General features: G+C 43.9%; 1 protein-coding gene across 2 annotated transcripts in view; it reads right to left on the bottom strand.

The window, feature by feature from the left end:
• Positions 1-27,560, bottom strand: part of PDHX (pyruvate dehydrogenase complex component X) — a 798,051-nt gene that overhangs the window by 298,284 nt on the left and 472,207 nt on the right. For both annotated transcript variants that reach the window (XM_086959546.1, XM_086959547.1), the window contains exon 4: positions 15,926-16,119. In XM_086959546.1, the coding sequence (XP_086815672.1) occupies positions 15,926-16,119 (194 nt within the window). The remainder of the gene's footprint in view (positions 1-15,925; positions 16,120-27,560) is intronic.

Consider the following 27,560-nt stretch of genomic DNA (forward strand, 5'->3'; position numbering starts at 1 on the left):
ACAACTCACCCATACAGACTTTCTTTATTTACCCAATATAAAAACATCAATAATGGAAAGCAGATTTTTGTTCACACTTCGATACATCACCCTGAGCTGCAAACAAAAGTGAAGCAAAAAGGTGGACTATAATGGAACAAACAATGCAAACTTTAAGATGGCTGCACTGATTGTTTGCACTGGCTCCTTCTACTCACAGTGGTGCTTAGCTCATGCATTGCTCTCTAAGGAACAAACCTTTTCCTCACAATGATATAGCAAGTGTGGGTGCCTTTTAATTACAGATTTATGTAAGTGTACCTCAGTCATCAGTGGCAAAATTACACCGCAAATTTCTGCATTTTGGGAAAGGCCCTGTGTTATGAGCAACAAAATGAATAAAATAACCGGATAAAAACAGGTTTTGTCTATATCATACACGTACACAAACCTGGAGCAGTGCACCGCGGCCAGCACATCCGTACATCTGCCAAGTTTCCATATAAAATCAACACTATGGTTGTAAGATATCAATTCACCACAATAGTACTCTGATGGCTAACAAGCTAGGCCTGGGCGGAGTTCGCGGAGTTCCACGTGACCCAAAAACTCCGGTCTTGCTACGCGGAGTTCTGAAAGCGGCAGAGTGCGTTTGGTCATGCCGTGTGCGTTGATTTTCAGCAGCGGGTGTATGCCCCGCACTGTAAAATCAGCGCAAATGGCACCTTGCGCAGGCCAAGAAGGCGATGCTTCTTTTCTGGCTGCTCGAGTAGATTTTCTACCCGAGCGGTAGCTTTCTCAATGCAACCATCCGCGTTGAGAAATCTGATTGCCCGCGTGGAGAAATCCCGCTGGGAGGTGGATGTTCATCGCTCGTGCTCACCAACTTGACGGTGGCGAGTGATGAAAATCACTGCTACCGGACTGGGACTGAGAGAGTCAGATATGGGGCAGTTGGCAAACTTATTGCACCAATTAAATGAGGTGTGGAGTAAGGCAAGAGTGCTTATTAGCCCCCTTTCTGTTCTGTTTACATATCAATGACCTTGAGAGTAATCTTAATCAGGGGGCTGTTGATGTACCAAGGGTAGTTTCTAGAAATCTCCCAGCTCTGCATTATGCAGATGAATGTGTATTGATCTCTATAACCGGTGTTGGCCTGAAAATACATTTAAATAGATTCAATGATTGTATGAGTGATTTGGGCCTAAAGACAAATAAAGCCAAGACACATGTTGTGACACTTGGGAAAACGTGTTCCCCTTTAAAGTCTTGTTTTATTAACAACGACAAGCTGCTCCACATACCAACCATTTCCTATTCAGGTGTCCCATTTGTCCAAAGTGGCACTTGGCATCACCTTATTGAGGTTAGGAAAAGGTGTTTTGACCAAACTCTTATGGCATTATATCGGTTTGTAAGGAAACTGGGATCTAAACCAATTAATTCACTAATTATTATCTACAATACGCGCTGTTGTTCTGTTATCATATTTGGGGCAGGAGTGTGGGGCTTTTTTAATGCTTCACTTTTGCAGACATAAAACTCCTTTCTTAGAAGTCTCCTGGCAGTCACCCATCAGCTTTCCAATCATACTATGTCATATAGAATTAGGTATGGTCCCCTTAATACATCATATCCAAATTGCCCCAATTATGTTAGGGCGTTCCCTTTGGTCAAAAGATGAACCTGCACTTAACCGAGCAATAACACAGCACTCATCGACTATTTAATGTAGTTTAAACATAATTTACATGAATTTATATCTTGTATAAATTGATTGAGATCTATAACACATTGCTTCTATGATTAACTTTGCCCATCTGGAATGCGCATAATGATTTATTTTTAGATTGTTTCATGTGGCCTGTATATAGCTAATGCTAAACATGTAATGACCTATTTATTCCCATTTGATTGAATATATTTTTAATACAAGTTTTACTGTAGCATATACCAGATATCAGATATTTGACTGACTGAAATGTATAAATAAAAATCAAGGGAAACTTTTATAATGCAATTAAAAGTTAAGTGAAAATTATGTTTGAAATTTACTACCGTTTTCTACTTTTAGTTGTGTTATCTGCTTTAATTTTTAAGACATTAAAATAATGAATGTAGTAGAGGGGAAAATGTACAAATATTTACAAAATAATTCAGTTATTTAGGGTAAGGTTTAGTAATATGTATGTGTTTAAAATGAGAAATAAAATACATTTTTTTTAGGATTAGAGTTGTAATAAGGTTATATTAAGGTATAGGACTAGCACTAGGTTATGGATAACAAAATATATGCAATTAAACTACATTACCAATTAAGATCAGTATTAGGGTTACATACAACTTAGCCTATAATGCAACATTTAATACAGCAAAATAATTGGGTACCACTTATAGTTAAGACAAAAATAGATAACTTAAAACAAATTCTATTTAAAATAAGGTCTAGAAATTGAATTAGAATCGATGTAGAGGGATTATGTTATGGTTCAATACTTCTAAAAACGTTTGTGTTGATCACACAGATCCTAAGAAGTACGCAGCACAAGTATAAAAACAGAAGTATAAAACATTTGCAGATACATAAAATAGTTGTGCAAAATACAGGAAACAACTTCGAAGAGAAAAAAGTGCTTCATGCAGATAATTTCTCTCGCCTGATCCACAATGCATGCCAGAATGTTGAGAGGCCAAACCCCATTTTTATTAGAGTGTCAGTGCACAAGATTCTCATCACCTCGAGATAGTGATGCGGACCTGCAAGTCTACACAGCGGGAATATCCATTTTTTCCTCAGAGATGAATAATGTGGACAGAAGAAAAGTAGATGAACAATGTATTCTGGGCAGACTTTACACGCAGGGCACAGATCGTCAGAAAAACGCTATGGCACCACTTACAACAGAACAGTCTGGTGGGCAAAGTCTTATAACAGAACTGTAGGAAAAGTTTGCGTGCTATAGATGGAACAATTTCATCAATACTCGACTCAAAAAATGCGACAGATTTAAAATTCAGAAACTCAATCAAACTTGTCACTGGTTCTGCCTGGTCCTTTGCAAGTGTCATTTCCCAGTACATTTCTTTCAGCTTTGCCCTCGGAATTTGCACCATACTTTCTGGGTTGGACCAGAATACCTCCATCTCAAACCTCCCCAATAGTTCCCGTAAGGAAATGAATCACCTGAACGATGTTGCCTTGGGGAATTTCAAGAGATCTAACAGTTTATAGTTCAACTTGTGTTTCAGCTGTCTGTGGGCAAGGTCCATATATCAGAGGGGAGCTAGAGGGAGGATCCACCAGTGATCTCAGGAGATGTTTTTAATAGTTGTAAAGGGGACTGGGATACCTGTGCCCCACAGCTCTTCACCGTAAAGTGCTCCCCCCAGGACCTTGGTGTTGTAGATTTCAAGTGCTGGAGCAATTTGGCGAGAAACCGTCTTCCTATGTATTTTACTAATGTGGGCACACTGGTGAATTAGTTGTAACTTTACTTTCTCAATATGGGCACTCCAGTGGATCAATGAAGTCAGAAGGATACCTGAATAGCCAAAAACTTCAACTAACTACAGTTTAGAGCTACCAGCCCATACAGATCTTTTTGACAGTTTATTCTTCCTCTGTTAAAAAAAAATACATTAGTTTTGGCCTCATTTAAAATCAGACCCCTACATCACAAAACCTTATAAAATCATTCAAGAGTAGTTAAAAACCTTGGGGTGATTTAGAGATTAAAAGTGTGCCATCTTCCGAGAATAATGCAGGAACTCTTCTTACGCCAATTTTGGGGCATCACAGCTGTCCCTATCTAAAAAATCAACCACTCCGTTAAGTCTAGTCTAGTCTGGAAATTTGTATTGCGCAAAACATATCACATCCCGTGAGGGAGTCTCATGGCGCATGCGGACAATCCCAGAGTAAAAGGAGAGAGATCCTGCGAGAAGGCAAGACCTAGCTGAAAAGCCATGTTTTCAACAGTTTTCGGAAACTCATGTAACTAATGAAAAGAGTAAAAAGAGCAGTGGTTAACACACATCCCTGTCTCACTCCACGTTGGACAGGGAAGTTTCCTGTAAAACTCAATGTGTGCTGTCTTGCACATTAGACTAGATGTACAAGACCCATGTAGCAACTTATGGTCTTTGACTAGTATACGGGCTCTGCTACAATTGAGGGATGGTTTGAAAATCTTTGATCCAGGAACATCAAAAAGAGGTAAAATCCGGGGGGAATTTAAAGTCTCATCCTAATTTGCAACCAGGGCTCATAAGATATCAAATTTATGGTTCAGCTAGCATTCCATCCAAAATAAATGATGGCAAAATCGAAAGTAATAAAAGAGTGTTCAAAGAACAGAAATTATTTTTGGGGTCTGAGAAACATGTGCTACATTTTGTTTGTATTGTAATGCATAGCACCTCCTCCAAAACAATTGTGAGTCACTGAGGGGGCAAGAAGAGCAAAATCACTCACTATCTGATAAAAGTTAAGGACCCCCAAAAAATAGTGCATTTGGAAAAATCTGGAAAAAAAATTGAGCTGAAGACATTAATGTTGAGTGTCTTACTGAAATAAAACAAGTCAAAAGGTTTCTACCTTGAGGAGGAAGAGTTTTCCCTCTACCCCCCCCTACCTACCCTGTGCTGCGTTAGATGAATGTAGTCTGATTAAAATGTCTATAAGATTTGCCGGCAGACCCCTCTCTTTCAATACTCTCCAGAGTCTAGCCCGGGGGAAAAGATGAAATACTGTACGCAAGTCAACAAAGGCTACGTATAATTTCCCCCCTTAAAAACTACTTTCTTCTATGGTTCAATACATTATAAACTTACTCTGATGTGCAGGGTTAAAGAGTGGCACCTTAATATAGTTTCGACAAGTGTAGTATAGACGTGGTAACATACAAATTCTTTCTGACCATAAACGTGATTTACCAATCTGAGTGATTTTTAGTTTTTGTGTGTCAACCATAACCACTCTATGCACGTTTTAAATATTTTTTCTAGTTTGGTATTGATGCATAAACATTTTTAAAGGTTTGAGTACACTGATTTTATGTACTGTGATTTGCGCGTTCCTGTTTTTATGATCCCTATAAGTATTTTGTCCGAAACATTGTTTTAAGTTTGATGATCTATTACAATCCCAATCTTCTTCTTTTTTCAATACAATCCAGCAGACCTACATATGAGTGGGCCTGCAGCCTACGTACAATTCCCAGGTTATCTTTAGGATGAACAAAGTCATTCCACTCCCTTCACACTAAATAGTGCTCTCATCACCACCAATGCTCACATTTACTTTCTTTGACTTTTATATAGCACTTGCTACAGCGGTACGTATTAAAGCGCTTTACATGTTATGTGTACACATTTACTTGAATTACAGGAGGGGTCTCGTAAGAGTCGAAAAAGTTCAAAGTGTAGAAGCCATACATTAGTATTAGCAAAAAAGTCAATAGAAGTATATAATAGTACAGCATTTATGTAATAGATAAGAAACTGAAAGGACCCGACGACCGTCTCGTGAGAACCAAACATCAGTTAGTTTACGTATTGAAATATTTGTTGAGCAGTAGAGATTTGAGGACCCGTCTGAAGCAGGAGAAGAAGGGGTTGCAATGGAGATTTCTGGGGAGCTAATTGCAGATCCTAGTAGCATTTCCTGAGACAGCGTGCCTGGGAGGATTTCTTCTTCAGATTAGGAGGAATAAGAAGAAGAGAGTTGGAGCTACGCAGAGCCCAGTTTCTTCATGCCCTCGAAAGTTTGGTTTTCTAGCTATTAGGGGCAGGACCAGACTGGGAACCAAAACAGGCACTGGCAAGGTGCTCGCCTGGCCCCTGGGGCTTGATTTGGGGTTTTGAGTATGAAGGGCATTGGGTGATCCAAGCTGTCTGGAAAATGCATCTTCCTTCAAAGAAAGCCAATTGAGACTTATGTGGACGGGCGAGTTGTGAATGTGATCAAACCATTTAATCCCTGTGAGGAGACTGGCGAACAAATGGAGAACTGCTCTTAGGAGGGCAAGTTGACTTTTTGGAGTTCCTATGAAGATGGTGTTACCATAGTCAAGTTTCGAAAGGACTAGTGATTGCACTACTGTTTTAAGATCGTCAAAAGCAATGAACAGTTTGAGTTTCTTGAGCTGTTTAATAGTGTAGATCACACCTTTAGCTGAGTTGGTGATGTGCTCCTACATTGACATGTTTTTGTCCCAGGTGATACCCAAGGACTTTATGGAGTTAGAAAGTGAGAGAGAACAGCTTTAGGTGACTAGGCTCTCGAGCCATTCTTGAATTGGTAAGGGTTTGTTTTTTAGGTAGAGGAGTGTTAGTTCTGTTTTGTAGAGGCTGACCTTTAGGCAGTTGTGGTAATCCATGTTTGTAACTTAATTAGTGTGGAATTAGGATGCACAATGTCATTGGGAGATTTAATTTTGTAGTGGATTTGGGTGTCTTCGGAGCATAAGTGATATTTGACCCTTGCTTAGTTCAGAATAGTTGAGAGTGGTTCAATGTAGAGATTAAAAAGGGCAGGCGAGAGGATTGTGCCTTGCGGAACTGGTGCAGGCTTTGAAAGACAGCTGTCAATTTTTCTTTGTTGCGAGCTGTGCTGAAGATAGGATGTTAACCATCTCAGGACTGTGCCATTAATGCCAGTGCGGTGCTCGAATGTGTTGAGTAAAGTAGGGTGATTTACTTTATCAAATGCCGCAGATAGATATAGTAGTAGGATTAGGAGGCAAGAGTCACCTTTATCCAAGGATCTATGAATGTCATCTATTATATTGAACAAAGCAGTTTCATTGCAGCTGAATTTTCTCTATCCTGACTGGGAAGTGTCATGTAGGTTGAACTATTCTATGGGGTCGATTTGGATGTCGTCCTGAAACTAGCCGAACGGCAATAGATTCATCCGAATCCGATTCGGAACCCATCTTACCAACCAACTCGGACACTTTTCCCAACGTGCGATTACGATGGCTGAGAAGCGTTTAGACTGTCTGCCTCGGTTCCAAAAGGCAATGGGAGTAACAGAGTGGGTCAGAGCCAAATTGCACGGTCTACGGACCGCAGGACTAGCCGAATGATTAGGATGACAGATTCGGACAGCCTTTCCGAATTGGTTGTTCTGAAACGCATCACCTGTCCGATTCTGACTTTGGGGGTCCTTAGCAGGCCCCCCTTCACCCGGAGTCCTCCCAATCGGGCCTGTGGGGATACCCATGGGTCCCCCCTACCCATGCATGTACAGTGTGGCAGGCACCATGGGGTGCCTGACCCAGGATGTAATGTTTTCCCCCAACAACCCCTTTTGTCAATTGAAGTCTGTGTTCTTGTTTGGAACACAAGCTCCCATTGAAGTCGATGGGAATCTGATCGAACGATGTTGGGAGGCATCGTAATCAGTCGGTCGGACTCGCAGAACCTGATTCATTCAGAAACTATTCCAAAACTGATTCGGCCGGAAGAGTTTCCGTACAAGATCGTAATCGGCCCCTATATGTTGGTTGAGTTGTAGCAGGACACGCTTCTCCATCGTTTTGACTAGGAAAAGGACGGTTGGTGACCGGTCTGTGGTTATTGAGGTCGTTGGGGTTCACCTCTTATTTTTTGAGAATGGGTGCGATTTGGCTTCTTTGGAGTGATTCGGGTACATGGCCGGAAGAAAGAGAGGCTTTTATGATATTGGTCCAAAACGGGGCGATGATATGGTTCAGGTTTTGTACTAGGGTGGAAGGGAAGAGATTGGCACAGTGGTTTGTGGGCTTCATGTGCGTAATTATATTGGAGATTTATTCTTCTGTCATTGGTTTGAATTCTGTCCACTTAGACTGTTTTTCAGTAGTGGGTGATCATCATTGTCTTAGGTTTTTATAGGGGCACCCGACCCTTAGTTCGGGCTTGAGGGGGCGATTCCATGGAGGCCAGTGTCAATGGGGCACGTGGTCTGGGCTGACAGACATGTGCCTTGGACAAGAGATTGTGCAATGTTTGCAACTTTGTCAATGAAGAAGTTGGCTATTTCTTGACTGCGTTCATGGATGGCTCTTTTTTTGGTGTTTGGGTGTAAAGGTAGTTTGTTGTTTGGTTATGTTGAACAGCTCCTTAGGTCAATTCTTCGAGCCGTTGAGTTGGTTGCGAAAGAAAGTGGCTTTGTCTTCAAATATGTGTTTTCGCAGGTGAATCGCTAGGATCCTAGTAGTGAGAGGGGTGCTTGTGAGGGGTTCGGTTTAAATGATCTTCCAGTCTTAGTTGACTCCTCTCTCTGTTAAGATCGTTGTACCAGGATCTAGATCGGATTGATTAAGATCAATTTAGTTTGTGCGCTGCCATTTGGTCAAGAATATCTGTCATCACTGGGCTATAGTGGGCGGTAAGGTAATCTATTTCCAAATGGTTTCTTTTCTTGGAATCCAGCTCCGTTATCGGGATGTGTTTGATAGTCCTTTCCCAGTACATAGGTTTGTTGTAGGAGGCTGGGTTGGATATGGGGTGGGCTGTGAGACTCAACAGTATCAGAAGGTGGTCCGACCAGTCGATGGGCTTGATGGAACGTACAGAGACAAGCTCACTTCTGGTAATAATCGCATCTAGACTGCAACCTTTATTGTGGGTCTGTTCATTGCAGAGTTACTTGAGGTTCTTTATTTCAAGAAGGATTGTTAGGTTACGGACTGTGGCGTCTTCAGTGTAATTCCAGTGCAGGTTGAAATTACCTAAGAACATGTCATTGTAGTCAGTTAGGGAGAACCGTGTTATTAGAACAGTAAGCTCTTCTCTGAAGAGTATGCTAACAACAGAGGATAGATGGTGTAGAGTTTGGTAGGTGTGGTGCCTTTAGTTGAGAATTTGACTAAAAGGTAGTCACAGGTCGAGTCGTTCATGGTCACTAGGGTGTTAAGCTGAGTATCTTCTTTATGGATGATCGCTTGTCCACCAACAATCAACCTGGTCTGTCATGTCTGATGATGGAGTATCCCAGTGATGTGAGCAGGTCTAGTATTGGTGTTGAGTGAACGTTAATCCAGGTTTTCATAAGGAATGCAATGTTCATGTATTCGCCAAGTATAGTTTCTGCTATATCAGTAGCATGTTTAACTGCTGATCTGCAGTGATTATTTTTTGTGGAGTGCAATGTCTGGATGCTAGTGTATTGAGAGGGTGGTCTAGGCGATATGTTCACTTGGGAAGTCTTTTTGTGCCTGTGATAACTGGGAATCTGGATACAGTTATATTCCATGTGCAGGGTTTCTGTGGTGTATGATTCGCAGAGGGACTATGCTGCAATAGAAATCGGGAGTAGAGGGCTCGTTGAGTCTGTGGAAAAGGCGGTTCATGGGTATGAAGGTTCAGCAGGTTGGCTGTCAGACTGGGGATCCTTTTTGGGAGTCCATTTCTCTAATCTCAGATTGTGCATTAACAAAGCCTGGAACAAGAGGTTGTTTTTTAATTTGGGACATATCTATCGCTAGAGAATCAGGCATTTGTTCTATTCACCTCATGAACAGTGCAAGGATGTCTGGGAGGTTTCCTGCTCAGTGTGTGGATGGATAGGCACCAGGTCTAGTGTTAATGGAAGCAGGGTGATCTTCAATAGAGGAGAGGATAGTGTCATCAAGTTTGGAAACAGAGAGTATGGATGGGCTGGGCAGTATCTACATTGGGCTTCAGGGTTGTGTTCATGAGAGATTCGGTGGATAAAGATCTAGAATTGGAGCTGGCGCTATTGTGCCTAATGTGAGCGCAGTGGTCGGTTTTGAGTTGTGGGCGTTATCTAGGCTGTGTGCAGTGGAGATCAGACTAGTGCTTTTTTGGCTTAAGCATGTGTTAGGAGTGGTGGGGTACCGGTGGTACATAGTGTGGCAGTAGAGACCAGGAGGTGACTAGGTTCTTGGTTAACGGTCCAGAGCAGAAGAGGGGTGATTGGGGAACGGGGCCATCTTGTGTAAGAAAGGTGAGAAGTGACTGGAAGCTCACATATTACCTAAAACATCACCTTCTTAACTTTACTGGGGCCCATAATCTCTCCTTTGACTTTACTTTCTGTATCCCATGCACTGGTTATCTTCCGTTTTTTCCTGACCCGCTCTTCACTCTATCTCTTTACACATCATCGTCTCTTCTCGGACCTCAATTGCTACACCCATTTATATTATTTATATTTTAATTATCAGCTAACCATCCTGAATTTCTGCCCCCTTTTATTAATGAGATGTACCTGCGTGTTTTGGTACCCTGAAAAATTGTTAAACTTATTTTTGCCCTATTTTAACTTTATGTGAGATGTACTCGCTTGTTATTGTTTATCCTGAACAACTGCTTTTCTTGATTGCCTCTGTTCATATGAAGCGCTCTGATACCCTGGATCTAGCCAGCGCTATATAGAGCCTTTCAAATAAAATAAACAAATAAATAACATATTGAGACACTGGCTCCAAAAGAGCCCATCCATACTTTTTCCAGCAAGGTGTTTAGGGGTGGTAGAGAAGCATTTTAATGACAGCTGAAATTTATTTTATTTTTACTTTCTAGCACAGAATTACAGAAATCAATGCCACGTTTGGAATAAATCTGGACAGCAGTTTTTGCTATAGCAGAGAGCAATAGAGCAAAACATTAAAAACTTAAAAGGGATGTGAGGAATGCCTACAATGTGTATAACCACTGGTAATTACTTTGGATAGCCTTCCTGCCCATCATTCCTTTGCCCACCATGCCAACTCAGTTTGTACCTAGCCATATGTTAATCAGTCTTGATCCTTGGTCTAAAAGGAGCAGTCCATCCTCAACTGCCAAGCCAGGTCCTCTCTGAACTGGAACATCACCAATCATAACATGGTAATTTTTAGCTAGCCCTCCAATAGTCTTTACCTAGGGCGCCCTTTGACACCCTCCCCACTTGAAAAAGCTGCCCAAAATATGAAATGGAGAACAAAATGCGAATGAGACAAGCCGCTGTCAAATTTGATGGAGACTCCTCAGACAGATCAATAGGAATGAACTACAGTAAAAGGTTATTGCTTATAGACTAAGGTTCTCAACCACTACTAAAGAAGAGCTCCCATTGATCTGTAATACATACAAGTGTTTCTAGTCTAATGCTCTATTGCTTTTCTTAGTTAGTTGTGGAGAGGTGCTAGGATTCACAAAAGATCAACCATCTAGTGGGTAACAATAATCTACACCTTCATCAAGTTAATGCCATGCTGTTTTTTCATGTGTAGACGTTATAAACATAATTTTTTACTAATGGGTAAAGTTCTTGTATTGACACAAACCCTTATTAAATTTTCCTTTTTATTATGATACCTCTTGTTTTCCTGTGTAATGCGGATGCAATATGGAATCCGTGAGGCAGTAAGCAATGATTTCCTCCAAATTAATTCTAGTCTGCACACAGTCAGTCCAGCCAGCTATCTCTGTACTGTCACACTTGGGCATAACGGACGACCATACAGCTTCACACTGTAGAAAGCAAAGAGCGTAGAATGTGGGAGGCAAATGATTCATACACCTATGCCGCGACGACCACATCAATGCAACCTCACAAGCACTCTGCTGGTGATCAGTGAATGGAGTGGTGGTCCTCTACTAAAGCTCATTTCTTGGACCAAGAGGCTTCCTCAATACAACGTTCTTCATCCAACAGAAACTTTGGCAATACAAGCAAAATAGTATTCCTATTTCAATTCTGGTGCGCCGCCTATCCTTCGAGCCCTCTAATAAAACAGGCACTCTGTTCAAAAACATTTTGGAACTCACAAATGGTGAAGTTAAGGAACATTCAGGGTCACATGGAATTCAGGAAGGTCAAAAAATCTAGACTGCTGCAAAATAGATGATGAGCCACCTTGAGTGCGGGCTAGTACCAACAATAGGTTGCATCTGCTTTAATTTCCGAGGAAAACCTTTGAATTATACATGGCACAGATTTAGATCCAGCCCCAGGTTTAAAGAACTGCTATGGTCTTGCTATTTTGGGATGGTTGATGAAAAGAAAAAAATACAGTGTGTTTATCTTATCATGTGACCTCAGATGCCACCCGACAGTACAGTGAGGGCAGACAGACATGGAAGGGTCAAGGTGAGACCAACTCCAACTGGTCTCAGAAGTCAAAGTTCAAACAATGGATCCACTTGTGCTTGGAAGTTGCAATTGGGGAACTGTAGTTTGGGTTTAGAATGCAGCTGTAACAGCTAAAGAAATGGTTGTAATTGTTTTGTTATCAGGTTGACTAACCACATTCAACAGGATACGAGAATAAGTAACGCAAATCCTTAAGTAAAAGAAACCCTTTTTGTCCTACTCAGGGAACAAATGAATTAAGATGGGATTCCAATATTTTGGGGATGTTACAGTGAGGTAAAAAGAATACAGTTCCATCATACTTGCTGATATAGGTGGTTTTATGCAGATCCTCGATAGTCTTGTAAAGTACGTATCTTATGTATGGTGCTGGAAAGGAAGGCATTTTGGCTCTGGTACGATTTTCCATGAAATAACTCCTTAAAGGCAATATCCTGAGAATCCTTGCTTCTGAAGTCCATGGCCAGAGGCCACCCCCTTTACACCCTTGTCAGCAGAACACCCACTCCCTGCAGGGCAGTTTACTGCATTGGAGTTTCCCAGACTTGCGCCCGCATTGTGGAAAAGAGCAACTCAAAGTTGCTGTTCCTGGCAAGAACGTTCTCTTTGTGGGAGTTGCAGAGCTTGGCCAGAATTCCAGGGGCATAGAAAGTATTCTACGAAAACTGGTGGATTTTGTAGGACGCCATGGTCATTTATTTAGAAGATATTCATCAATTCTCTGCCACCGGCACTGGGTGAAAAGCTTAATGATGTTAGATGGTGAACCCATGCATTCCATTTAGCTTTTCTTTAAAAGCGTTTTTTCACCGTCTCATTCATGTTTTGTGATCTTGTGTGTGTCAATTGTACTGTTACCTCAAAGTCTAGGAGTGCTTGCAATCATACTAAAATTACAATGCAACAGTTTGATAGATAACATATTGTAGAATCTGCAGACTACAGTGATACAGTATGAGTATCCACAAGACAGTGCAGAAGTCTCATTGCTATGCAACGACGACTCATAGAATTGTGCCTGCATCATTTGTCTCCCCAGAGGTCTGTTGATAACTTCTTTTAGGCTCATCTTCGGGTCCTTAGGTTTACTCGGGGGATGGTGACAAACGGAAATAGTAATCCAGTATTGTCTAGACTGCCAGAGTGTAAACCTGTTGTTAAGTGGAACTGAATAGACTAGACACTGTCCAAAAATCCAATATGCTGGCGCAAGTCTGGGAATCTCCAATGCAGTAAACTGCCCTGCAGGGAGTGGGTGTTCTGCTGACAAGGGTGTAGAGAAGCTTAGCAAGTCTCCTAAAAATAACATACGGATATAATGTCCAAAAAGTAAAAAAAACTTTTATGAAAATGCTAAAACTAACAGCGGTGGACCAAATCTACGAAACAGGCTTAACATATTGAAATGTGTATAGTACCCAAGACTTTCTGGCACCATGGTGCATCACCGCTCTATTGTACAGAAAACATCACGCTAGAATAATATTATCCAAAGACTTCTGGGGTTATGCTATCGTGTGCACTTATATCGCAGCTAAAAATTATGGTATCTATCAAGTCAATTTTGAGTATATATGTGCTATGTATTTTACCTTCATAACCTATATGTTATACATGCACTAAACAAATGGTGTAATGTAATAAAACACAAATGTAGATAATAGAATGGTAAAATTCTTAATATATACGACAAATGACATTCTAGTCTGCAATGCTGAGGTCTTATGGTAATGAATATGGTGCCATACAACAGCCATCACTGCTAGAACATCCTCAGAGAACCGTTCTTTCCACATCTATCTGCTAGTAGAAACAAATGGGCAAATGCAGGTTAGCTACGGATTCATATCCCGGCATGTAACCATAGGCAACCGCGCCGCTACTTTGAACTAAAACAGATTTGGAAACAGGACACTTTAGCCTGTCACAGCTCAGACCCCTGGCGTGCCTTGGGGGGGTCAAGGACAAATGAAACCAAAGCACTTTCGACTCCCCTAGGACCTTGGAAGAGACGCGCTGTTTTTGACAAGTTCTCATTCCAAATGAATTTTTTATAAGGCCTGTTAATGCGTGTATGTAACATCACACTCAATGTTTAAGATGCTAAACAAAATATAAATCTACAACAAATATAAAACCTTCCTTCCTGTGTAGGCATTTTTATTGCCAAATGTGACCGTTCATCCTACATTAAAATAATAAAGAGGCAGGTGTTCTCTGGCGAGACAGTTTATGCTCAGTAAAGAGTCAGTTCCGAACAGATTTTATTGTACTCATTTTACAAATTAAAAAATTAAACCTTCTTAGAAATAAAGCAAAGTTAGGGATAAAAAGAGAGCAGTCCTAAGGCGAATATCTCCTGGGACCGGAGTGCAAGTTTTAATAGGTACTGTTTTAAGAATAAACAGTTGCTTACAGTGCAATGAAAAATCTGTCCATCCAAGCTCCAGAATGTCAATAAAACAGAAACTAGCTCCAAATATCAGAAAAATAAAATAATAACATAAAAAATTACATTCTGCAGAATAGCAAGCATCACAAGACTGCAAGAACTGGAGAAAAAAAAGAAAGAAAAGAGCTGAACACAGACAAACAAAAGAAGAAAGGGCAACACTTGTGCCACGAGTCCTAGTGTCGGCATACTTTAGTTAAGTACCAGTGCTAAAAAATCTCCCATAATGCTAGCAAGGATTAGGAGCGAATTTACTGAGAGAGAGCCCCCTCCCACCCTCAAATCCTCTTGAAAAATAGCAGACAATTTAGATGATGTTCAAATCAAATGGGATGATGAGCATTGTGCAACGCATTTCACACTGAGGTTAATTGTACTGGCCAGAAGGAAGATCAATGGATTTTTCTAAAGCAAAGGAAAAACAAAACCACGATACCTAAAGCATCTAAAACCAAAACAAAAGTACAATATCTAAAATCAGATGGTGGCAACTCAAAATGTTATGATGGTGGCGTTTCTGTCAATGAAAGGAGAGCATGCTGCAGAGGATGGGTATTTGGGAACGAGGGTATGATCTGGTGGTGTTTGTGCTGGACCTTGTGGGTGATAAATGGTGTTCGATGCCTAATGAAGGTGCAAAGTGAATTTAACAGAAAATCGGAGAGTGCCTAGGGGGTGGAGACCCAAGGGATTCAATAAAGTATTGTATCCCTCAATGAGGGTGTTGTCCTGTAGGTGGAATGTGTGTTGTAGTAAGGTGTCAGGTTGAAGATGGCGTTCGTCATGGTCTTGGTGTTGGTGCTACATGGAAGGTAGAAGTCTTTGAAGTCGTTTTTTTCTGTGTGTATGATGAGGCGGATACAAATGTTGCAAATAAAAGTGAAGTGTGTGATGTGGGTGAAGGCTTTTGCTGCAACAGTTGCAGTGCTGTTGTCTTTGTCCCCTTACACATTTTAGTATAGTAATTGTATTTATTATTTTTTGCCTCCATTTGATGCATTTATTTAAACATTTATTTTTAATATTTAGACTTAACAATTTAAATGTTTTGTATTTTGTTTGTGTTTTAGTAACATTGGACCTGTGCCTTCATACACATAAAAACATATTTAGGTAATAGCATTCCTCCTGGGAAAGGTAGATGTGTCATGTGGTGCCTTTGGTGCCTGAGCAGTAAATCAGGTTGAAAGTCTCAGTAGATCCCTGCTTCCGCCAATACTAAGAGGGTATTATTTAATTTATAATAATGGTAAAAACATTACAGTACGAAGGCCCTCTTACATCGCTACGCTCCCATTGATGGAAAAGGACATGTCTAAGTTCCCAGAATGCCTTTGGAGTGGGAATATAAACTGAAAACAAACCATTCTGTTTATGATACTTAAATATGACATTTTTACCCCAGTTTTCCTTGGCGATGGTCCGCTTTCCCAGGCAGTGAAACCTCTGGCTGGGTAGGCGGGGCCACAGATGCTGTGTGTTGGGGAGGTCCTCCAGAGTCAGCTGGAATTTCAACCTGCTTCCAATCTTCCCCCTCATCCACCAGCAAAGCGATCAGGGTCCCCAGGCGCACATTTTTGCTACCTTCTTCCACCTAAAGTATAAGAAACACTGTATTAATCAAGCTGGCATAAATGGGCAAAACAGTGTGGAGAAAATACACAGCTCTCTTTACCTAGTCTAGCATCACTAACAGGCATTCTAGGATCTTCCTTTATTTGAAGATATCTGCTTGGGTTTTGAAGTGTATTGTGACATTCACTATAACAGCCTACAACAGCTAGTAACAACTTTTGGTACAAATTAGATCGCTTTAACGTAAGTATATGAATGTAGCTTTTTGTCGATGTGATCACTGTACAATAAACATAATACATTTGCTGTAGTGTACTCTATACTATTAAAAGGAGATGGCCGGATTCACAGAGCTTTCTTTCCTCTAGAGAAACTGTTTTACTCCTAGAAATGTAACCGTATTTCACCTCTGACTGAGACAAAACTACTGCCAGAAAAAGCTTTCTGATCCTGGCAGAACAAAACAGCCTATGCACAGGTACGGTTCCTGTTGCACTATGCGTTACAATGCTACTGGTGTATGTTAAAAGAATAGTAAATATGAATCATATTATTAAAGCTCATGCTTGGTGTATTAAACAAATGACTTGTGGTTCAAACATGGAATCCGCCACTGCTGAACTCCAAAGCTTTCTCTACTCACATCCCTTCCCGCAAGTGACAACCCTTCCTCTGTCCAGCATAATGGACATTTTTCAATAGTCAATCTAAATAAAATCTTTGGACTCCCTCGGCCAATCACAGTGCTTACCTAGTGGGTGAAGACTGCAGGGATTGGTCCCTAACCCAAGAGTTTTGCAGCCTGTATGTAGCAAACTGAGGGCAAGATTAGGCTCTCATCTTTGCCCCTTACTTCTTAGGCATAGCTGAAGTATGAGAGATTTGAAAGCCAGTTGACCTGCTAGACTAATAGGGGCAGGGGATGAAATAGATGTGAGGAATAAAATGAAGTCCAGGCTATGAAGGAAGAGGTCTCACAGGACAAGCGGATGGGATAAGAGGCACGGGAAATTAAGAGGGATTAACAAGATGTATAGGATATGGAGGATATGCGGGTGAGGGAGGATGTGTTATATACAAGATGTACCTTAAGGGAGCCAAAAGCATTAAGGCAAGATCAAGATAATTAACATTTGGACATAAGTTACTTAAAGGTAATGAAGAGCACTGTTTTCTGGCTAAAATGTTCCTTACAAAGGTGAAGAGGCTTTGGGCCAGATGTATGAAGATACCATTTTGCGATTTCCTAATTGCGAATCACAAGGAGTCGCAATTAGGAAATCGCAAAATGGAATGTATGAAGGTGTGTAATACACATTTTGGGATTCCTAGGGGGTCGCAAATGACAGACATCGTAAATATTAATGAGGTAGGTCGCAATTTGTGAGCACCTAGGAATCGCAAATATCACAGGGATGGTGGCCTGCTGAGATCCGGACCTGGTACCATCTCTAGACAGCGCATTTTTCAAACTGTCTATAACAAATTTTTAATATTGGCAAAGCGAGCATCATCCGAATAAAGTTTGTTCTATGCTCCCTTATCCAATTTTATAAACACTTTTTACTTCTACACTTTGAAGTTCTGTTTTTGCACTGCACTTACCCAGTCACACCACGCTTCACCACTCATCAGTCTTAAAGAGTGGTACACCATACTATTGTTTGTGCAGCGGAGGAGATCTATCCACCACCTGGTCTCCTCACGTCTGTATTAAACATACTTGCATAGATGGTCTTGACAAATCCCAAATGATGAAGGGCGGTTCCGAGTGGTGACTGATGGGTATCTCTGACCATCTATCGAGTTGGCATTGTATACCACGCCTTTTCTAGTCCGTTTAGGGGTCTTTTGTTTTGGTCTGTTCCCTGCCCACTGTAAACTCACTTCTCTTTCAGACCCTCTGGCACTTTGTTTTTCTGTATCTGTGGGGACTGTTCCCAGAGTCTGGTCTTTAAATATTCCCCCGGGTCCTACCTCACCGTAGTGTTTTTGTTGAGATCCGCAGATCACCATGTCTGTTGATCGCTTTTAAATAAAGCAATCTTTTCTTTTTGTAAAGCAGCCCGATTTCCTTAAAGGTAAATGGGATGCTCTACAAAAAGAAAAATGAAAAGTTTTCTTTTCATTTTTTAAGAGCAGGCAGTGGTCCGAGGGACCACTACCAGCTCTTAGAAATAGCTTTACAGACACTCTCAAACGGAAAGGGGTGCCTTTGGGACCCCTCCCTATTTGCGTATTGGTTACCGAAGGCAAAAACGCATGATACATCAGGGCCTTTATTTTCAATATACCCATAACCCAATGGATACGCTGGTTCTATTGGGGAGGCCAAGCACTCAATGCATGACACAATTAATACCGTGGCTTTTAATTCAATAAATGTGTAACTTCTACCCGTAAAATCCGCTGCATGTTTTTCAAGTAGTCTCTCTTTATTTTTTTTAAAATCTTCTAGAATGTCCTCTATGACAAAATAAGCTTTACAGCTACCAGCAGTATGCAAAGTGTGAGTTATTCACAAACTCAGTAAGGATAGAGGAGAAAATGACGAAATATTTGGTCTGCATTTAACGACACCAAGCATCATAGTGAGGAGTCTAAAGAGAGCTCAGCTTCACAACAACCTTGTTGCTGTCCACGAAAGATGGCACACAAATGTAAAGGTGGAAACAGTTAGATGCAAAATCTCATATTTACAATAAAAAACTATTGCAGAAAAAAATAGACCTATTACTAGTGGGATCCCCAAGCGAAATACAGACAGGACAAACAAAAACCTTCTCAAATTACATTCTTTGTGTAGGAAGGGGGAGGCCCTAGTTGGCGCAGTGCAACACTGGCGACAAGCAGGGACTCTCTCTTCCTCGTCAGGGCTGAGGGTTACCTTCCAGACAACCTCTGCTTAACCTCTAGGTAGTGTGGCTTAAGCAGTCGTAGGCTAATCTTTGGGGCACATAGGGTTAAACACTTGCAATATTACACCGTCACAACCAACCCACCACACAATGAGACCAAACTGTATTCTTTGAAAATATATATCTTTATATAAACTTCAAGCAGGCGGGTGAATATAGTTATCAAGCTTTCAAATAACGGTTCCAAGTTACTTAGTTCAAGTTGCCACAGTTCTTTCTAGCAATAAGCGTTCTTTAGGGCCTTCTGGCCGGTTCAACAAAGTTCTTGGGGAGCGGGCGGCTTCCAGGGGAGCTGTCCCATGTCGCGTTGCCTTCTCGGGGTCGCTGTTCGTTGCGGCTCTCAGCCGAGCAGGTCACGGGTCATCCGGGGCAGCGGTGCTCTGTGGCGGCAGGGTCCTTTCCTCGTCGTCCGCTCCGACCCTGGAGGCGGCGGCTGTGTGGTGGTGGCAAGTGGCAGTACGGTCCTCAAGTGCAGGACGTACCCAGCCAAGTGCCGGTGGTAGCTGTGCGCTCACAGCTGAGCTGTCGGGCAGGATACCGACCAGGAGGACTCTCACAGGGCGACTGTCCGTCTTTGCATGTGGATTGGCTGCTCGTGGCACAGTCAACTCGGGAGCTCGGACCGGACAGGTCCTCCTTCGCTTTGCTCTCGGGCTCCCGGTGCAGTTGCGGTCACGGTGTTCGGGCCAGCGGCGGCTGGACCTCACGTTGCTCTCGCTGTTGCTTTGGGCCCCGGTCACGGTGGTCAGGTGGATGTTGTTGCCTTGGAGGAGATTCCTCCGTCGGTACTGCAGCGATAAGCAGCACCCACAGTCGCTTTCTTCAGGATGTAGCGCCCACTGGTCCTGGGGCGCTGGTCAGGGGGCAAGTTCACAGCAAGCCCTTGGAGATCGTTTCAGCAGAGTTTGGCACAAAGTCTTGTAAAGCAAAAGTCTTTTTGTAGTCTTTCCTTTTTCCTCTCCTTCGGCAGCAAGGCACCAGACACAGGCAAGAGACCGTACCCTTCCTTGTCCTTCACGGTCCTTCTCGTCGGGCAGAGTTCCTTCTGTAGCCCAAACTGGATCTAACTTTCAAGGAGCAGGGCTCCTTCTTTTATACGGTATTTCTTTTGTTCTCGCAGGCCAGGGGGGCCTTTGCATAGCCACTTTCAGTCCTTGAGTGCTCCGGTGGGTGTAATTCGGCTTCTGCTTTCAGTGTGAGGGGCAGGCGCATCAGACGCCCCACAGGAGGTGGAGCCAGCATTGTGCGGACAGGGGCAGCCAGAGTACCTTGTTGATGGGGCTTCGCCCTTCCTGGGCCAGGTGTCGGCTGAGTTATCAGTCGCTCCCCAGGAGGGTGGAGCCAGCATTGTGGTGGCAGAGCACAGCAAGATCCAGAGTCAAGAGCCACTCCTACCTCCCACTAAGGTGTAATCTGCGCATTCACCACCTGTCATCCCCCCAGCCCTGTCACTCACACATCCCAGACAGTCAGATACACATACCAGCAGAGGCGGGCTGAAATGGTTAGGCAAGCAAATGCTAACTTTCTAAAAGTAGCATTTGCAAACCCAGGATACCAAAACAAACTTGACTACAAGAAATCTTTTATCATCCTGAGTTCAGGCATACTAAACACGACTCGCTACCATGCTCCTTGAGCCTGCTGGGATTATAGGGTGTAATAATTCCAGCAGCTCAGTCTGGCCTAACGGAAGCAGGTAGCCTTCAATAGTGAAATACGATTTTAGTTGTAAGTCACTACTAGGACATGCCACACACATCAGGGCTTGTCCTACCTTACACCTACAACGCACCCTGCCCGCAGGCCTACCATAGGGGTGACTAATATGTAGTCAAGGGAGGGTTCGGGCTGGCAAGTGGGTGCACTTGCCCAGCTAGCGTGACAGTACGAGACCGCACGCGGGTTCTGCGGTCGCAGTCCCCAGACATCTTTACGGCTGCTTCGGTGGGTGGCGCAACCAGCGCTGCAGGCCCACTAGCAGTATTGGCATCTACAAGCCCCGGCACTCCTAGTGCACTTTACTAAGGACTGACAGTAAATCCAATGAACCAATCAGGGATACCAATCGCATGTACAATTTACAGTAGGGAGCACTTGCACTGCGGCACGGGTCGGCCGTGGCGCAGTGCCCTGAGTATCGGAAACCAGCAAAACATCGGAGGCACATCAGCAAAAAGTGGAAGGGAAACTCACGCCAAGGTGCCAGGTCTAACACTTTGAATTTTATTTTATTTAAGGAGTTTTCTATAGCGCTGGCCTGACCCTAGGGTATCGGAGCGCTTTACAGCAGATACTAACAGATAATCACCATATACATAGTAGGTAGTCACCATATACACAAAAGGAGGTAAAACATGTTAAGAAGAGCGCACAATAGAAGAGGAACACATTGTAGTGCAGAACAGATTTCACTTCAAGGTTATTCGGCGTATTGAGCTTGGAAAGAGCTAGATGTCTGCTATCTGTTTCGAGTTATCCCTTTGCCAAGGAGCGGTTGAGGAATAGGGTTTTAAGTTGTCTTTTGAATTCAACAAAGGAGGAAATGGTTCTGATGTGAGGGGGAATGGAGTTCCAGATTTTTGAAGCGCTTCCGGTGAAGGATCAATCCGCAGTCTTTTTTCTTCTAGTTTTTGGAGGGATGAGTAGGAGTGAGTTTGAACTTCTCAGGTTGCTAATCTGGCCGGCTTTGCTAAAGCCAACAACCCTTACAAGCAATTTGGAAAAGAAAAGATTTGGGAAATATATCGCATAGATAAAGAAGAAGCTCAGCAGCCAAGACTACCACTGGCTCCTTTTCAGGCAGCTGGACACACGTGAACAGGCACAAACCATTGGATCAAGTGGGCTGGATCATTGCACCACGCTGTGGTGGGTGGGCGCAAAATGTGAATGGCATCACCAATGAATGAACAGGACTAACCCAAAAATCCTGCACGCATGCTTATATGTATGAATTTTATTATGCTTTTACATAATAATCTAGAAGCAGGCTAAACCTAAAGAGAAATTGGGAAATAGACTGTCTGAAAGCAGTGCGGGTATAGCAGAAGTTTCAGGGACCTCCGAATAAGCAGATGACTATGAAAAAAAGATAAAGTAATGATTTATTGTCTTCGTCGCAGCCGCTCATAAATCCAGTGCTCATCAAGTCATAAATCAAAGATAATTTCATTTATGCTACACTCAACAGACTGAGAATTCACTTCTTCAATCAATGAGAAGAAACAGTGCAGTGGGGTTCTGGGTGAAGGGCTTAAATCGAATCCCGATAGAAGCTTCTCCTCAGCAGTGAATTTAATCTATAAGAGAAGAACAAGCATTTGCAATGCAATAGGTCTCGCATTTGCGAGAGTTTGAGCTATAGGCTTTGTAAATGACAATGCTTTTATTTATGTGCTTTGAAAACGTGCAAGCGGTGCTTATAGTCCTTGCTTACGAAAAGCAAGGCTGGCAGTAACTGCGCCTCTTTTACTGCCAGCCTTGCATCTATAAGTTCAAAGTGCGTATTTACTCACCGTTTGCAAGTTTTCAAAACACATAAATAAAAGATGTTGTCATTTACAATGTCAATAGCTCAAACTCTCGTAGATTTGTGAACTATTGCATTGCAAATGCTTGTTAGTTGTGATTCAACACAGGTTGACCTGGAATTTACCCTGCATGTAAAAATGTGTCAGGTGCACTTTTTGCATCCCTTGATTCTTGCATTCTCTGTGTTTATTGTGTAAGGCAAGACGGGGGTTGGGGCTGTAGTCAATATGGAAACTCACTTGGTACGCTGTAAACAATCGCAGGCCAGACATCTGGGTTTCCCTTGGCAGACTTGGTTAGCTAATGACAAAGCAGTGACAGTGGCACTTGAAGACTGAGTCCGTTCCTTCCAGCCCTACAACAATCCCGTTTTACTCTGTATTACATCAACAAATCGGACATATTGCCTCAACTACTTTCATTTTTTCTTGCACCAATGCTTCACGACCTTCAGAAGCCTTGCAGACTCCTAAAAGCACAGTCCACGGTGAACAACCTTTACAACGAAACTTTTACAACGCACTACCATTACAACGCGGGCATTACAACGCAAACCATTACAACGCATTGCGCTGGGGGGGCGCTCTAGGATAGGGAATAAGTTTAATTTTCTATCCAACACCTTCCCTAGTGTCCACGGGGACTGGTGTTGGAATAGAAAATTAAACTTTTCACTATCCAGCACCTCTAAGCGCTATGCGTTGTAAAGGTTTGCGATGTAAAAACCGCGTTGTAAAGGCAAGCGTGGTAAAAGTATGCGTTGTAACGTCATACATCCACAGTCCATCCACCAGAGGTGAAGGTGTGCAATAAAGAACTGCTTAGCGCTGGCTCAGTGGGAATAAATAAATATCAGATGTATTTGGTTCTTTGACAATGAAAAGAGTAAACCGTGTCATGTGTAATATCCTTGTTTTCTCCAGTGCTCTTGTGTGTCCACTGCACCCTGGGCTCTCTGATTTTCTGTGCGTAAAGGAGCTTACCCATAAGACTACCCTCAGTACTTTTTGCAAATGTGGAGAAACATTTTTTAATAAAATAGGTAAACTACACGCCAAAGGAAAGAAAAACTAGTGGTACACTATTTTAGCAGCAGGCAGTTTAACCCTACAGAAACCTCCGGTCTGTTTGCAGGAAGCCAATTAATGATGGGCTTCTCTTGACATTTTAATTGATGTCTGGAAGTTGCTGGAGGGCAGGAACGAAACTGAAAGTGCGGTGGGAGCGCACGAGACACCGTAAGCGTGCACATCGGCTGTCCGGGCGCAAGCTGAGGATCGCCAGAGAAGACACGCTGTCTATCCGCGCTGAGGCTCCGAGTCTGAAACCGAGGCCGAAGTGTCCTTGAATGGCCGCCTGGGCAGAGAGGCACACCGAGCACCCCATGAGTTCTGGGGACACGCTGAGGGCATCGCGCTGAGGTATGGCTCAACAGTAAGAAATGCTGGGAGGGAGTTACTGTATGGAGGGGGTGGTCAGGGGCTGAAAGGTTCTGCTTTGATGCCTTCATCATAGCGGGGGAAGGAAACAAAGTCAGTAGTCCTGAAAGAATATGGTGGGGGTCGGCAGATGGTGCAGTGCTGGCTGACACTGGATGGGGTGCAGGCACAGCTGGGGATTGGAGAGGAGCGACCTGGTGAGATACGCAGGAGGGTATGTGGCAGTAGGAGGTAGCGCTCGCCTGTGTGTAGAGTGTGTTTGCGATGTAAAATATGAGATTTTGCATGATTAACCTGGTAAGATAAGACCCAAATTGAACAAGCACTGGCGTTGCCAATAGGTCTTGCAGTAGGAAAGTTGGAGCTATTGGTTTTGTAAATGACAAAGCCCTTTATGTTTTTAAAATGAAAACAAAAATAAAAGGCATTGTTATTTGCAATTGTAATGGCTCCAACGTTCCTACTGCGAGACCTATTGTGCACTGCACAGTGTGGGTGAAAGTGGCACTGCGTGGGTGTGAGTGGCTTTGAGTGAGTGGCGTTGCGTGGGGGTGAGTGGCGTTGCGTGGGGGTGAGTGGCGTTGCGTGGGGGTGAGTGGCGTTGCGTGGGGGTGAGTGGCGTTGCGTGGGGGTGAGTGGCGTTGCGTGGGGGTGAGTGGCGCTGCGTGGGGGTGAGTGGCGCTGCGTGGGGGTGAGTGGCGCTGCGTGGGGGTGAGTGGCGCTGCGTGGGGGTGAGTGGCGCTGCGTGGGGGTGAGTGGCGCTGCGTGGGGGTGAGTGGAGCTGCGTGGGGGCGAGTGGAGCTGCGTGGGGGCGAGTGGAGCTGCGTGGGGGCGAGTGGCGCTGCGTGGGGGCGAGTGGCGCTGCGTGGGGGCGAGTGGCGCTGCGTGGGGGCGAGTGGCGCTGCGTGGGTGAGTGGCGTTGCGTGGGTGAGTAGCGTTGCGTGGGTGAGTGGCGTTGCATGTGTGAGTGGCGTTGCATGTGTGAGTGGCGTTGCATGTGTGAGTGGCGTTTTGTGGATGAGTGGGGTTGCGTGGATGAGTGGGGTTGCGTGGATGAGTGGGGTTGCGTGGATGAGTGGGGTTGCGTGGATGAGTGGGGTTGCGTGGATGAGTGGGGTTGCGTGGATGAGTGGGGTTGCGTGGATGAGTGGGGTTGCGTGGATGAGTGGGGTTGCGTGGATGAGTGGGGTTGCGTGGATGAGTGGGGTTGCGTGGATGAGTGGGGTTGCGTGGATGAGTGGGGTTGCGTGGATGAGTGGGGTTGCGTGGATGAGTGGGGTTGCGCGGATGAGTGGGGTTGCGCGGATGAGTGGGGTTGCATAGATGAGTGGGGTTGCGTAGATGAGTGGGGTTGCGTAGATGAGTGGGGTTGCGTAGATGAGTGGGGTTGCGTGGGTGAGTGTGGTGTTGCGTGGGTGATAGTGGGCTTGCATTGGTGTGAGTGGCGTTGCGTGTCTGTAAGTGTTGCTGTGTGGGTGAAAGTGGCACAGAGCCTTTGATGTGGCGTGGCGCAGGAGAAATGGTGCTGCTGCTAATGAAATATAACAAACCAGACCTCTTGGCTGTACCAAGGCTAGTTACACGTTGGATACATCTAGCTTTGCAGTATAGAAATCTGGACTCCACCGTGAAGGCTTCTCGACAGGACACATGGAAATGTGGGCCCTCGGACAGCTGCATTTTCCCAGCCCTTGTTTTTAAAGGGAGTATGTTGGCCTTTCTCGGGCTTCTTCCTCTCGCACCTAGCTTCCCTACGGAGCAGCCATTTTTGTACTCTGCAACACACATTTGGAATACAAATGATGTACTGTTACAAACTCATAGTTAAGCATTCACATAGCTGAAACATCCTAAACAGCGGGTACATGCGATGTCTGCTTCCAGTAAACTTTGTAGGGAGAATGGAGACAGGGTCCAGAAAAAGCTACTGAGAAAACTGGTGGCACCTAAGCATGCAAACGTATATTAACACAAACATGTGCAAATATACATATGTAAAAGGACAGTGTTTGGAGGGCGCATTGTTTATCTACTAAGAAGAATTTCTGCTGCCAGGGGGAAGGGCTGCTTTCGACAAGTATTTGGTCACTCCAGCTGGGAGCTTACGTTACAGCCATTCAAAGGAGGGCGTGTGGGGGCTTAAGTCTGGTGGAACGAATAATAGGACAGTCTAGTTGGGGTGGGGGTGGTAATGCAATTAAGAAGAGAGAGAACAATGGGCTGTTAGAAAAATCCCCAATTTCCCTCTAGCCTCAAAGGATTCTTGCTTCAGACACAACACGCATGTATGCAAATCATGATGGATTTATGTAAATACCGAGGGAGCCTGGTCTTTTATCAGGCCTTTTTAATCGTAGGACGAACCGTCACTAAGGACAAGCACAAAATTTAAATGTAGCTTCTAAAATTCAAGTGAGATATATTGAAGTCGAAAATATTAGCAAAAGGCGGATTAGGAGGGAAGCCGGATGGGGCGGGAGTGCCTGTGGGAGGGTGATTGAGAAATTTTGCCGATGCGGGAGGGAAGCCTGATGGGGGCGGGAGAGCCTGGTGAAGAAGAATTTCTGCTGCCAGGGGGAAGGGCTGCTTTCGACAAGTATTTGGTCACTCCAGCTGGGAGCTTATGTTACAACTATTCAAAGGAGGGCGTGTGGGGGCTTAAGTCTGGTGGAACGAATATTAGGACAGTCTAGTTGGGGTGGGGGTGGTAATGCAATTAAGAGGAGAGAGAACAATGGGCTGTTAGAAAAATCCCCAATTTCCCTCTAGCCTCAAAGGATTCTTGCTTCAGACACAACACGCATGTATGCAAATCATGATGGATTTATGTAAATACCGAGGGAGCCTGGTCTTTTATCAGGCCTTTTTAATCGTAGGACGAACCGTCACTAAGGACAAGCACAAAAATTAAATGTAGCTTCTAAAATTCAAGTGAGATATATTGAAGTCGAAAATATTAGCAAAAGGCGGATTAGGAGGGAAGCTGGATGGGGGTGGGAGTGCCTGTGGGAGGGTGATTGAGAAATGTTGCCGATGCGGGAGGGAAGCCTGATGGGGGCGGGAGAGCCTGGTGGGGGGGCGTGCCTATGGGAGGGTGATTAAGAAATGTTGCCGATGCGGGTGGGAAGCCTGATGTGGGCGGGAGAGCCTGGTGGGGGGGCGTGCCTGTGGGAGGGTGATTGAGAAATGTTGCTGATGCGGGAGGGAAGCCTGATGGGGGCGGGAGAGCCTGGTGGGGGGGCGTGCCTGTGGGAGGGTGATTGAGAAATGTTGCCGATGCGCGTGCATGTTTAATCACATGGTTCACGTGAACTGCATGAAAACCACGGGGCTGAAAGCCCTTTGGTTTCACAATGTTTTCGCCACTTGAATTCTCGCTCCGCTCGATGCGCTTGTGCACATCGATAGGTCGTGAGACCTAACTACTAAATACATGTTTTTAAAAAAAAACTACTTTCCGTCACTCCTGATCACGTGTTTTTTGAGAGTTGTCCGCCAGCCATACCTTTACTCTAACTACTGAAGTAGGCGCCTGCTTTGGCATGGGGGGGCGGGGCAGGGACTACTTA

This window comes from Lissotriton vulgaris, chromosome 2_2 (genome assembly GCF_964263255.1).
Source record: "Lissotriton vulgaris chromosome 2_2, aLisVul1.2, whole genome shotgun sequence".
Taxonomy (NCBI): Eukaryota; Metazoa; Chordata; class Amphibia; order Caudata; family Salamandridae; genus Lissotriton; species Lissotriton vulgaris.